The sequence below is a fragment of the Dendropsophus ebraccatus genome, chromosome 14 (assembly GCF_027789765.1).
Source record: "Dendropsophus ebraccatus isolate aDenEbr1 chromosome 14, aDenEbr1.pat, whole genome shotgun sequence".
Classification (NCBI taxonomy): Eukaryota; Metazoa; Chordata; class Amphibia; order Anura; family Hylidae; genus Dendropsophus; species Dendropsophus ebraccatus.
In genome coordinates, this window is record NC_091467.1 from 67,220,294 (window position 1) to 67,234,668 (window position 14,375).

General features: G+C 45.7%; 1 protein-coding gene and 1 non-coding gene across 6 annotated transcripts in view; both read right to left on the bottom strand.

Moving 5' to 3' along the window:
* NTN1 (netrin 1) overlaps nucleotides 1-14,375 on the bottom strand; it is an 80,956-nt gene that overhangs the window by 12,410 nt on the left and 54,171 nt on the right. For all 5 annotated transcript variants that reach the window (XM_069953461.1, XM_069953464.1, XM_069953465.1 and 2 more), the window contains 3 exons: nucleotides 8,787-8,975; nucleotides 4,568-4,717; nucleotides 2,881-2,934 (listed from right to left, as the gene is read on the bottom strand). In XM_069953461.1, the coding sequence (XP_069809562.1) occupies nucleotides 2,881-2,934; nucleotides 4,568-4,717; nucleotides 8,787-8,975 (393 nt within the window). The remainder of the gene's footprint in view (nucleotides 1-2,880; nucleotides 2,935-4,567; nucleotides 4,718-8,786; nucleotides 8,976-14,375) is intronic.
* LOC138773635 (U2 spliceosomal RNA) lies at nucleotides 889-1,072 on the bottom strand. Its single transcript, XR_011360201.1, has one exon. It is a non-coding gene; the product is annotated as a U2 spliceosomal RNA (small nuclear RNA).

The following is a 14,375-nucleotide window of genomic DNA, read 5'->3' on the forward strand; positions in this document are numbered from 1 at the left end:
CATATCAGACACGTCCCAACATGAGCAACAATTCAAAACAGCATTATGTATGTATATATCTATAGGACACGCGGTGTAAAGAGCCGCTCTCAGACACTGCACAGCCCCTATGTCCAGGAGGGAGCGGACACCAAACAATGCCCCATAATGGCACAGGGCAGCGCTATCAGCATGTGCGGTATACTGACTGTACATCAGTGTATGGTAGTATTATTTATAGCCAGACAATGCATAAATAGCACTACCATACACTGAATATATGATATAGCCAGACAATGCATAAATAATACTACCATACACTGAATATATGATATAGCCAGACAATGCATATCATATTCTCACTGTATGACGGTATAATTCATGCATTGTCTGGTCATATCATATATTCAGTGTATGGTAGTATTATGCATTGTCAGTATCAGTGTATAGTAGTATTTATGCAATCTCATAGTGGGTACATGGAATATTCTGACATTGCATAAATACTACTATACACTGATACTGACAATGCATAAATAATAAATACTACCATACAATGAATATGTGATATAGTCAGACAATGCATATCATATTCTCACTGTATCACAGTATGATTTATGCATTGTCTGGCTATAAATAATACTACCATACACTAAATACATGATATAGCAAGACAATGGATAAATCATACCGTCATACAGTGAGACTATGATATGCTTTGTCTGACTAAATCATATATTCAGTGTATGGTAGTATTATTTATAGCCAGACAATGGATAAATCATACCGTCATACAGTGAGAATATGATATGCATTGTCTGACTATATCACATATTCATTGTATGGTAGTATTTATTATTTATGCATTGTCAATATCGGTGTATGGTAGTATTTATGCAATGTCAGAATATTCCATGCACTGCACCTGAAAGCACTGCAATACCAGGTCAAAGCCTGGAGAAGACAGAGCTCTTTTTCCATCTCCCTGTTGTTAAAATAAAATCCATCTAATATATGGTTCCCAGATAGGAGACGTATTAAACTGATAAGAACAGATACTATACGTGATCTTAGCCAAAAGGCCAGAAGCGATATGGTGGTATTATTTATGCATTGGCTGGCCATATCATTCATTTTTATCACTTATACTGTACACTGTATGGCAACATCATGTATGTCCACATAGTATTTCCGGCAGTCTTTCAGTCTTTTTTCAACCAAAACCAGGAATGGGTTGAGAAAAAACTGACCAAAAGACTGACGGAAATACTGTGTGTGAGCATAGCCTATGGCTGTATTACTTATGTACTAAAGGGTAGAAAAATATTACCATACCATGTATCACTCACATAAAATTGGTTCTATGGTCCTTCCATGTATCTCTGACCACCAGTGCAGGTAACGGGGAGACAATCAGCACATGAGACATCTACCTACCTATAATAGAGAACTGTCTACCTATGTGAGATATCCATGTCATATCTGCATGCTCAGCAGTAAGCGCAGACTTTGCCTGGTTATGTCTTCCTGTGTCTTTTCCCTCGGAGAGTGTTTGTACAGAAAGCTGGTGACCTCTGACATCCCGATGGATAAGGTGGCCTGTCCAGCAGGGTAAGTGGTGTGCGGCCCAGCGGCCCTGCTCTGTACCACAAGCCCCATACATACACTAATTCTTCTGTAATTGAGTTTATGCGATTAACAAAATATTTACCTGAAATTGATTCAAAATTAAATTTTCCCCCCCGTGTTTCTTTCACACATGAAAATGATTTTACGGCAATTATAGAAATGGCTGACTTTGTGATTTCCAAAAATACATCTTACTAGGAGCGTGACTGGGCAGATGGGATGAAGCTAAGTAAAGACCTCTTATTCTATGACACAGAATTGTAAGATATTGAATCCAATATGGCAGCTGAAAAGATTCCGCGTACAATAAATTATACAAAAGATAGCCCATACAGCGTATGTGGACAATTCGGAATCCGCCGCTCACCCCCACCCGTGCCGTAGACTCCATTCAATGCACAGGTGGATTCTTGCCAATTTTTTAGGTGGACGGCAGAAGCCGCCTGTGCATAGAATGGAGTCTGTGGCATGGGTGGAGATTCGTGCGGGCAAGCGGCGGATTATCTGCCTCGATTCCGTAGTGTCCACATACACTTAGGCTGGGTTCACATTGTGTCTTTGCAGTCCGTTAAGGCTGGGTCCACACCACGTCTTTGCAATACGTTTTTTTTCATCCGTTTTTCCACTGATCAAAACGCATCTGTTTTTTGAACGCACACAAAAACGTGGCTGACCTTACTTTTGTGTATGTTTAAAAAAACCTGCGTTTTGATCCGGGTTTTTTTTTTTTTTTTTTAATGGAAGTCAATGGAAAAATGGATCAAAACAGATGGACACAACTGCATTTGTGTTTTCCATCCGTTTTTTTTTATTTTATTTTTTTCACAAACGGATTACAAAAACAGTGTGGACCCAGCCTTAGTGTATCTGTTTAATGGGAAAAACTGATCCGTTTTTGTTTTTTTTTCTTTTTTGGTTGATTTTTTTTGAGTACACAAATACATAGATGACTACATCTCTGTATACGTAAAATTAACCCTTTAAAAATGGATCTGCTAAAGCAGTGCTTCTAAATTCCAGTCCTCAGGCCTCACCAACAGGTCATGTTTTAAGAATTTCCCATACAAAGACACCTGTGATAATACCTGATGCACTGAGTATAATTATATCACCTGTGAAATACTAAGGAAATCCACAAAACATGACCTGTTGGTGAGGCCCGAGGACTGGAATTGAGAAGCACCGAGCTAAACAGACTGCAAAAACGCAGTGTGAACTCAGCCTAAGTATATGCAATCTAGATCTTCCACCCTGAAAAATAGTGCAACTTACCGGCAGGTTCCTCTGTGCTGCTGGCTGCCGTAGTGGGAGGAGCTACAGGTATCTCTATGAGAGCAGGCGTCCGGGAGAAAGAAAGAGAGAGGCACCATTATTAACATCTCCTTATGGCAGAATGGAAATGTCACTGTGTTAGTATAGATGTCGGAATGTGCTGTTAGTCTTCCCTATGGGTACGTGCATGACTACAGAAGCGAGCCGGGGCGTCTCTGCGGGCTACTTGCGGGCAGCATTAATGGAAGCGGGGGGGGGGGGGGGGGTAGAGTAAAACGTGAGGACACAGGGAGATTACAGCATGGGGCTAGGAGAGGACGTAGAAGGGATGGAGGGTCTGTGTGTGGGGGATTCTAACATTTAAGTCATACAACGAGATTTATAAAATCTTTACAGATTTCTCACAGTTTTTATTAGATATGTTAAGACTTAAAGGGTTTCTAACGTGTAGAATGAAAAGTTCTGCCCCTTTTCTGTGCTGCATGTCAGGAGCTCTGCCGGCCGCAGTGAATATGGACGACCCTGCAGAGATATTGGAGCCTGTGCAGAACGGTTCATTATACAAATGTCTCATGTCATGATCTATTGGGGGCTGTAGATGAGACTTTCTCTGTACCGTGGACACAACGTTAAAGGGGCACTCTGGCAAAAATCTTTTTATTTTAAATCAGCTGGCTGTAGATTACATAGATTTGTCATTTGTTTCTATTTAAAAATCTCCAATCTTCCAGTACTTACTAGCTGCTGTATGTCCTGCAGGAAGTGGTGTATTCTCTCCAGACTGACACAGTGCTCTCTGCTGCCACCTCTGTCCATGTCAGGAACTGTCCAGAGCAGCAGCAAATCCCCATAGAAAATCTCTCCTGCTCTGGACAGTTCCTGACATGGACAGAGGTGGCAGCAGAGAGCACTGTGTCATACTGGAAAGAATTCACCACTTCTTGCAGGACATACAGCACCTGATAAGTACTGGACGACTGGAGATTTTTAAATAGAAGTAAATTACAAATCTATATAACCTTCTGAAACCAGTTGATCTGAAAGAAAAAGATTTTCACTGGAGTACCCCTTTAAGCTAATAGATGGTTATAGCTCCTTCCTGGGTGGTGCTGAACCAGCAGAAGCTCCAGTAATTATACCAAGCAAGTGTATCTAAGCGTGTGTTGTTTCATATGGTGTATCTAAATTGATGATGTTTGATACTGTCTGCTTATCCTGTGTGATATTCTGTGCTGAGTGATGTATCTTAGTCTACTATGTGTGGTGCTGGCTACTGGATAAGTGTATCTAAGCTTACTGTGTGATACGCTAACACTAATCTCTTTAGTAAGATATTGTCTTTTGAGCCATAGTATAATACTGTATTGTGTTTTGGTGTATATATAGGTCCACAACATATCACACTGTGTACTGATCTGTATGATGTGTCATACTGCAGTATGCAAGCTTATCATGTGTGACACAGTCTCCTTAGCATGGGTATCTAAGCCTATTTTGTATGACTGTCTTTGGCGCTTGGAGACAGGGCAGTATATATCTACGGTAGGACATGGCTGCTTCCATTATATCTAGGTGTGAGTGTGATACAACCAGATTTGCAGTATACATTAAGTTATAGGACGGCCATGATACCCAGGGGTACATGGCCCTGCTGGTTAATAAAACATGTAACAGCGACAACACATACTTATGCAGGGGGCAATGGGAGAGCGGCTTTGCTGGTAACCCTTGGCACATCGGTTGCACGTTATACCAGTCACACCATCTTTGCAAGGACATTGCCCTGTGGTCTGATTACAGGTTTTGCCGGCAGCACCAACCGGATGGCAGTCGCAGGCTGCGGGGGGAACAGAGGAGAAGGGGTTGGAAAACAGCACAAGGTCAGAAAGCAAAAACTACAACCACATTACACAGCGACACTTAGATCTGCAGGGAGGGGGAGGCAGGTCGGGAGCAGGGGGTCAGCGGTAGGGATCTCTATCATGCAAGCCTTCTACTGAAGCGTCAACAGGCCGATCAGAATACAACAACCACAGATTACTAAGATGCATCCCCCCCACCACAGCATATACCAACATCCTATGCCATGGGTCTCCAAACTGCAGCCCTAAAGCTGTTGCAAAACTAAAATTCCCAATATGCCCGCACTAAAGCTTTGGATTTGGCTGTCCAGGCATGATGGGAAATGTAGTATTGCAACAGCTGGAGGGCCGCAGTTTGGAGACCCATGTCCTATACATATATTAATCTCATCTTCATCCTGATGCAAAACTACTACTCCCAGCAAAAAGCTGACGACCAAAGAGAATGCTGGGAGTTGTAGTTTTGTAGCAGATGGAGAGTCATGTGTTGGAGATTGTTGCCAAAGAGACTGGCGCCCTGTATGTAAACAACCAGATTGTCATTGGGAAGGCAGGGGTTAATGGATTTCCTTCTCGGGTAATAAAAGGGTTTTGTCTCCTTTCTCGGCACATTATACGAGGAGGTGAAGGCGAAATTACAATGGGCGACCGAGAAAGGAAAAGAAGACGAGTGCAGAAGTGAGAGCCGAGCGTTTACACGACCTAATCCCGTCACACGTAGGGGCTCGGCCAGGTTTACCAGCGTGTAGAATGAGAACGGCCGCCCAATGGTCAACGTATTAAAATACAAGGTTACTGATTGGACTTTCCAATCTAAGTTATTGTTCTGGAATGATCTGTGTGCTGTCCGGGAATAGATACATGCTGTCATGTTAGGCGGACCATAGACTTCAGATTGGTGTCTGCAGACCCCAGCGATTTCTATGGGACTGATTGACCATCTGGTGTATATGGGGGCCTCCTACCTCTCACCCAGTGGGAGATTACCCTGTCTGCGGGATCTTCTGGAATGTCTCTGGGAGGGAAGAGGTTAAAGCACCTGCCTCATAGCACAGGTGCAATGTGAATGGTATACACATATAACACCTGGCATGTCACCCGCTATACATTTGTCAAACAAGAACGCGCTGAAAGGTCACGTTATATATTTATCTCACTGAGTGACGAAAAAAAGAGAAAATACCAAACGGCTTCGAGAAACGTGGGAGTGATTGTGACGAAAGGACAAGGATGCGGAGAGCGGGGGCAGGTGTGTGTGAGGCCGCAGCTTCGGCAGGGTTAGCCTCTGTGTATATGTGTGTGTGTATATATATATATATATATATATATATATATATATATATAGGCATTAAGTGGGACTCTACTGATCACAAGGGTCCTATGCCCCCATATGAATGGAGCATTGGTTAGATGTATGTACTGCTGCACCATTCAGCCTACAGTACAGTAAACCTGACGGTGCCCTGCGACCCCCAGAGGTGTCATCACTTCAGATGACATGGCAGCACGCATGTGGGTTAGAGGGATCTCCAGCTGGAGTAGCGTGCCCTTGTGTGAAGGAGTACCACTTGTGTCTGGGAAGGAAGTAACAACTCCTGGAAACAAATGGCGTCTGTATTCTCAATAGAATAGCCCTTTAAATTCCAGCCATTGTGAAGGCAAAGAATGTGACAACTCTGCACCACTGTAGCATCCAGAAAATCGGGGATTAAGGGGTTAAACCTCTGGAGGATTTGTTTGGGCCAGGTGGATAAAAGCGATCAAACCCTTTCTATAGAGACGGGACAAAGAAAGAGCAAAAGGACGGCCGGAAACTGGATTCCTCCCAGCTCCCCGCACATCCCGGCCCTGGAGGAGAGCACAGGGATTGCTGATATTAATAAGAGACGTCTGCCACATTATTAGGAAGCTTGTGGTGCCAGGGGGGGGGGGGGGTTACCACAGATGTGAGGGCTGGGCAGGTAGGAGTCGTCCCGCTTACATAATGGATTTAATTTCAGTATTGTCCTGGATGTGGAAACCTAATAAGGCTGAGATTAATCTGAGGAGGGAATAATATTATACCCTACTCAGAGGCAGCTAGACCCCTACACAGGAGTGACACCTATAAGTGACTGGTACTGCCATCCTATAAGTGACACCTGTAAGTGACGGGCACTGCTATCCTATAAGTGACAGGCACTGCCATCCTATAAGTGACACCTGTAAGTGACAGGCACTGCCATCCTATAAGTGACACCTGTAAGTGACAGGCACTGCCATCCTATAAGTGACAGGCACTGCCATCCTATAAGTGACAGGCACTGCCATCCTATAAGTGACACCTGTAAGTGACAGGCACTGCCATCCTATAAGTGACACCTGTAAGTGACTGGTACTGCCATCCTATAAGTGACACCTGTAAGTGACGGGCACTGCCATCCTATAAGTGACACCTGTATGTGACAGGCACTGCCATCCTATAAGTGACACCTGTGACGGGTACTGCCATCCTGTAAGTGACAGGCACTGCCATCCTATAAGTAACACCTATAAGTGACGGGTACTGCCATCCTGTAAGAAACACCTGTAAGTGACAGGACCTGCCATCCTATAAGTGACACCTGTAAGTGACAGGCGCTGCCATCCTATAAGGTACAGGTACTACCATCCTATAAGTAACACCTGTAAGGAACGGGCACTGCCATCCTGTGAGGGACAGGCACTGCCATACTATAAGTCACATTTGGAGGTTATGTGCACTACCGTCCTATAAGTGACACCTGTAAGTGACGGGCACTGCCATCCTATAAGTGACACCTGTAAGTGACAGGCACTGCCATCCTATAAGTGACAGGCACTGCGGCCCTGGTGACTGGTGGAGATGCACGGATGTATGCTGCAGGTGTCCGCCAAGGGGCTGGATGTGACATAATGGAGTCTACTCCTGCACTTGTGGGAACAGCCTCACCTCAGGCGGACAACACCTGCATCCACATACCCAGGTGCCCCCTCCTCCCTCCACTCTCTGATATGTTTGCTCGTGGCTTAACCTGCCTGCTCCCCTCCGCCCTCCCTCTTGTTACTCTCTCCCTCCAATCTGCCCCAAAAATATGTCTGGGACCATTCGTCAAAGCATCCAGCCTTTGTACCAAAATCTACACCCTCCCCCCCCTTCACTTTTCTCCAGGTCTGCTTAACCTGTTCAATGCGTCCCACTGTCCCCTGGTATGCACACCTGTGCCGGGCTCCGGAGGGGGGTGGCGCAGCCCCATACTGAAAATATTAACCTCTTTCTATGTCACTGGAATTTAACATTTAGCTTGCCGGCAGGTTATAATAATGCTATCCCGAGGAGAAAGGGTTAAAGCGCAGTAAAGATACCTAGAGGAAAGGACAACCCGGTCCACAGAACCTAGTCTATATAATCCTATTGTCCTGTGGGAGAACTACAAGTCCCAGGTTACTCTAAGATCTCTAGCTGGGGCAGTGCATGATGGAAAATTGGTTCTAACAGTGAATTACAAGGTATGGCGACTTACGTCTTTACATCCAGGAAAATCTGACTTCCTAGGACGATCGGCTTCTGAAAGTGGGAGCCATTGTAGGAACTGACGGGGGGGCTACGGCTGTAAGACACGAGACCCTCACCCAACTCCTTAGATACAACTAGTCTGCACTACGTGGAGTGTGGTACGTCACCACCTTCAGGTTGGAGTGCAGCTCTGGAGGGAGCAGTAGTCATTTTTACACATCATTTCTGCCAGGCAAAGGTCTTCTCATGTCAACCTCTATAGATGGAGGAAATGGTAGCGGCATCCGTCCAGCTGGTAGATGTGACCATGAGGGCTCAGGGGGGGTTGAGGTTACTTGCCTCACTGGCACCTTAGAATAGCGCCCCCTGTCTGTACAATGTGAGTAGAGCCACCTCACAGACAGGAATGCCACTATACAGGTACACACAATGATGTCATCAGGCTGAGGTCATCACAAAACGCCATCTTACATAAAGAACATTTTCCATCCACCATCATGCGCCCATAGACCGAGCGTGGCTCCTCTCACCTTTACAGGCCTTCCTGTGGGTGATGGGCTTGGTCATGTCCCGGTAGTAACCCTCCTTGCAGTAGTGGCAGTGGCGGCCGGCCGTGTTGTGTCGGCAGTTCAGGCAGACCCCTCCGCTCCGGCGCCCTGACAGCTTGAAGAGCTCCATGTTGAAACGGCAGCGTCGGGCGTGCAGGTTGCAGTTGCAGGCTGGGGGATAAAGGCAGAGAGAAGCATGAGAGGTCACATACTACACACAACATGGAGCATGGTAAGACGGGGAGGACGGAGACGCTCAGCACTGACTATAGCCATTACATGCTTCACCGTGATAGGATGATAATGGAGAAGAAGAATCATATGAGAGTCCATAACATGACCACACGGCCTGAGTGCAGATCACAGTCATGCTTTACTACAACAGCTTTCTGGACTGTGGAATAACCAGCAATGACAGTGGACATGGGTCTGGCGGTACTCTCCGTGCTGGGTGTCAGTAACATGGCAGTACTCTCTGTGCTGGGTGTTAGTACCATGGCGGTACTCTCCGTGCTGGGTGTTAGTACCATGGCGGTACTCTCCGTGCTAGGTGTCAGTAACATGGCGGTGCTCTCCATGCTGGGTGTCAGTAACATGGCGGTACTCTCCATGCTGGGTGTCAGTAACATGGCGGTACTCTCCATGCTGGGTGTCAGTAACATGGCGGTACTCTCCATGCTGGGTGTCAGTAACATGACGGTACTCTCCGTGCTGGGTGTCAGTAACATGGCGGTACTCTCCGTGTTGGGTGTCAGTAACATGGTGGTACTCTCTGTGTTAGGTGTCAGTAACATGGCGGAGAGTACTGCCATGTTACTGAAACCCAGCATGGAGAGTACCACCATGTTACTGACACCCAGCACGGAGAGTACCACCATGTTACTGACACCCAGCACGAAGAGTACCGCCATGTTACTGACACCCAGCACGGAGAGTACTGCCATGTTACCGCCGTGTTGGGTGTCAGTAACATGGCAGTACTCTCCGTGCCGGGTGTCAGTAACATGGCGGTACTCTCCGTGCCGGGTGTCAGTAACATGGCAGTACTCTCCGTGCTGTTTAGTGATAGATGACACTATTCCTGACTGCTAGAGCCACCAGTATGGAGGTGTGAGGAATGTCGGGCCGTCACCTGTGTTCCCCTATACACCCTCTGATGCAATCACTGTGATGAATGATGAGGAAAGGGACACTGAGAGAAGTGTTTGTGGAGTTCTGCTTTGATGCCTAAAGTCCTACAAATATTCAGTGGGGTCGCTGCTTGTGAACGTCCAGCGACAGGAATGTCTTCTGTCAGACAAGGATCCGCTGTCACAACAATCCAGTCGTGATGATGGCCTCCTGACAGGCCTGGGGGGGCGAGCTGGCGGGAGGGCGGGGGGCGCTGCGCGGTGCTGACGATCTGCTGAGTGAGGACTTGTCTGGAGACACAGAAGAAGTGTTGGAAGAAAGGAGGTTACTCTATAGATGTCAGTGGAGGTGTCAGGAGGGGCGAGGTGTCACACTTGGACACATTCAGACCTTTTTATAGCACTGAGGCCTTTCCACCCTGAACTTCACGGGTCACATGGCGGAGGCCCAGCTCTCTACAACTCTCTCTTCTCTCCCTTATTGTATATTGCATTGTTTCTGTGTCTATGTGATGTCGTGTCGCCAGGGACATGGCTTCAGTCTAGACAAAGAAAGGCGAAGAAATAACTTCAACCAGATCCAAATTTACTTCAGAAATGTTTGTCTGTTAAAAATGTCTTATTGTTCCCAAACTTGTATCACGGCGTCCTGGGATGTTCTAGACCCAGAATACACGGCCATAGCCGCACGCTCCTCAGCAACACTCGGCTTGTTTGTTTGTGTCTATAATTGAATCTTTAAAAAAAAAAAAAAAACTTAAAAGGGGAAATCCAGCGTTAGAAAACTTGGCACCAGCAGATTTTGTAACTTAAGGCCCTATTCCACGGGACGAATGTCGTTCGTATCCGGCCGATATCGAACGAATCGTGCTGTGGAATAGAGTGCAACGATCAGCCGACATCGTTCATGTCGGCTGATCGTTGCAGTCGCTTGTTTTTCAACATGTTGAAAAACAAGCGACTGATACAGCAGAGATCTGCTGCCGTCGCTCCGTTGAATAGGAGCATCGGCAGCAGACGCTGCTGTATCCTATGGGCTGCCCGGACGATCAGCGATCACCCGGGCAGCCCCCTCCGCAGCTCCCCGCCGCCCCTCCCGCACTCACCTGCTCCTTGCTGCTGCGTTGAATAGCGGCGGCAGCGAGCGGGGAACGAGGAGCAAACGAGCGCTGAGAGCCCTCGTTTGCTCCTCTTAACGACCGGTGGAATAGGGGTATTAGTTCCACTGTAGTGAATGGAGAGTAATTGCAGACCACACCTGACCTGGAGACAAGAGCGGTGATAGTGGCTGTGTATTTCTAAAGATGGATAACCCCTTTAAAGGACTCTTTCTAAAGAGGATTCCTCTTCCTCCTCCTATTACTACAGGATGGGTTCCTCCTCCTCCTCCTCCTCCTCCTCTTATTATCACAGGAAGGGTTCCTCCTCCTCTTAGTACTACAGGAAGGATTCCTCCTCCTCCTCTTATTACTACAGGAAGGATTCCTCCTCCTCCTCTTATTACTACAGGAAGGATTCCTCCTCCTCCTCCTGTTATTACTACAGAAAGGATTCCTCCTCCTCCTCCTGTTATTACTACAGAAAGGGTTCCTCCTCCTCCTCTTATAACTACAGAAAGGGTTCCTCCTCCTCCTCTTATTACTACAGAAAGGATTCCTCCTCCTCTTATTACTACAGGAAGGATTCCTCCTCCTCCTCTTATTACTACAGGAAGGATTCCTCCTCCTCCTCCTCCTCTTATTACTATAGGAAGGATTCCTCCTCTTATTACTACAGAAAGGATTCCTCCTCCTCTTATTACTACATGAAGGATTCCTCCTCCTCTTATTACTACATGAAGGATTCCTCCTCTTATTACTACATGAAGGATTCCTCCTCTTATTACTATAGGAAGGATTCCTCCTCCTCTTATTACTACAGAAAGGATTCCTCCTCCTCCTCGTATTACTACAGGAAGGATTCCTCCTCCTCCTCCTCTTATTACTACAGGAAGGATTCCTCCTCCTCCTTTTATTACTACAGGAAGGATTCCTCCTCCTCCTCTTATTGCTACAGGAAGGATTCCTCCTCCTCCTCCTCTTATTACTACAGGAAGGATTCCTCCTCATACCACTTCTTATGTCACCCTAGATGACGCATGGGGGGGGGGGTAGTTTGTCCCAGTCCTCCTAATATTCCCACTTTATTACAGATTGGACATCAATCTCAACATGCCTGATCCTCTGTTCTTTAAGTTGTCCCCTTTCTCATTAGAACGCATGCACACCAAGCAGGGTGCACATGTTTATGAGGGGGTTAGGCGAAGCAGTGACCAACTATGAAAGGCCTCATTGACAGCATGTTTTGGGGGTACATCATTGGTTTATGTCAGGATACCGGTAAAAAGGTACCATAGCCATTAACTTTAAAGGGGTATTCCAGCCCTAAAAATAGATCCCCTATCCATAGGCTTCAGATTAAGTCTCTGACTGCAGCCAGTCTGACCTCTGGGACCCCCACAAACTCCAGAACGTGGGACATGGAGCGGTGAATTAGCTTAGGATCCACACATTGTCAATGGGAGCAATGGGAAAAACCATGAACAGCTCTCTTCAATGTCATAGAGAATGCATGAGCGTGCTGACCCACCACTCCATACCTGTTCTGTAGACTGTACGAGGTCCTAAGACGTCAGACTTCCCCACACTCAGACACTTATCCTCCATTTAGATACCTAGATACCCCTATAGTGGACTGACACAGTCTACTAGTGACCCATTTGGTCAATACTGTAGTCACTGAGAGACAAACCATAAGACGAATGTGTGGCCTAGTGCACCATGTCTGGTCAATTTAGGTCAATGGGTCCTTTGCGGGATACCTCCCGATAGACACAGCAACATATCTTAAAAATGTGATGTGAACGAGGTCCAACGTGTATCTGCAGCATTACTCTTATATCATAGCCCAAAGCATCGATGTCATGTGACCTGGGCGGGTGTCTTCAATGGTTCTGTACACATTCAGCTATTGAATCCAGGGTTCCCCATTTACAGCTGGGTATGGCTACCAGCTGAGCTCCCACAATGCACTGCTCCCATAAAAAGAAAAAGAGAACATGGTGGAATTAAATGTATTTTAAAAATTAACTAATATGTAGATTTTATTTGTAGAATTTCTGTTTAAAACTTAATTGCAAACGTTGAGGTTTTCGCCGTCGTATCTCACGCTGAGAGATCACATTCTTATGGCTGACAGGTATTCAGGAATGTACACAGGTATTCAGAGAGGGCAATAAGGATTTACAGCCTTGTCACCATTTACTACTAAGGAGGGGACACCTGGGGGGCTCAGGGTTATACTAGGTATACTCTGGTATATAGCAGCAGTATTATAGTAGTTATATTCTGCTATATAGGAGCAGTATTATAGTAGTTATATTCCTGTATACAGGAGCAGTATTATAGTAGTTATATTCTGCTATATAGGAGCAGTATTATAGTAGTTATATTCTTATATAGGGAGAAGTATTATAGTAGTTATATTCCTGTATATAGGAGCAGTATTATAGTAGTTATATTCTTGTATATAGGGGCAGTATTATAGTAGTTATATTCTTGTATATAGGAGCAGTATTATAGTAGTTATATTCCTGTATATAGGAGCAGTATTATAGTAGTTATATTCTTGTATATAGGGGCAGTATTATAGTAGTTATATTCTTGTATATAGGGGCAGTATTATAGTAGTTATATTCTTGTATATAGGCAGGGCTGTATTAACAGCTGCTGCTGCCCTAGGCACTAAATCTGAAGACGCCCCATCTACACGCACCTATTGGCGATACCAGACCTGGTATACCAATACCACCAAACCACCACCCCCCTGGAAAAGACACCAGATTTACTGGCAAGTCTGAACGGGAGGAGGGAAACTAAAAAAATAAAAACAAAAAAATTAGTTTTTTCTGTTCCCCTGCACCCTGGTGCTGCCCCCCTGCAAGGTGCTGCCCTAGGCACCGGACCACGGGTGCCTAGTGGTAAATACGGCCCTGTATATAGGGAGCAGTATAAAAATGGAAACCAGTGATACTGCATTCAGACAACAACAGAACGCTCTCGCACTGTCAGCATGGCCAACTGTATGTTGGATATCTGACCAGTTTAGTGGCAGTGGACCTGACCCAGCCCGATGACTCAAAGGACTTAAAAAAAACAAGGGGCATATTTATCATTCATTTTGGGCCACTATTCTGGAATATTTTTTGTTTCTGCGCAGCTGCGTAAATGTTTAGGTATGATTTATGAAGCAGTTTGCGCTTTTACCAGTTTATGTCGGCTGCGCAATTTTTGTAAATATTCGCAGGGAGGGGCGTGGTTTAAGTTAGCTACTTTTTTAGCCATCATTTGCTGTTTTTTATTTTGCGCAAAAGAAATTGAGCCCTGTGCCACTCTCTTTACAC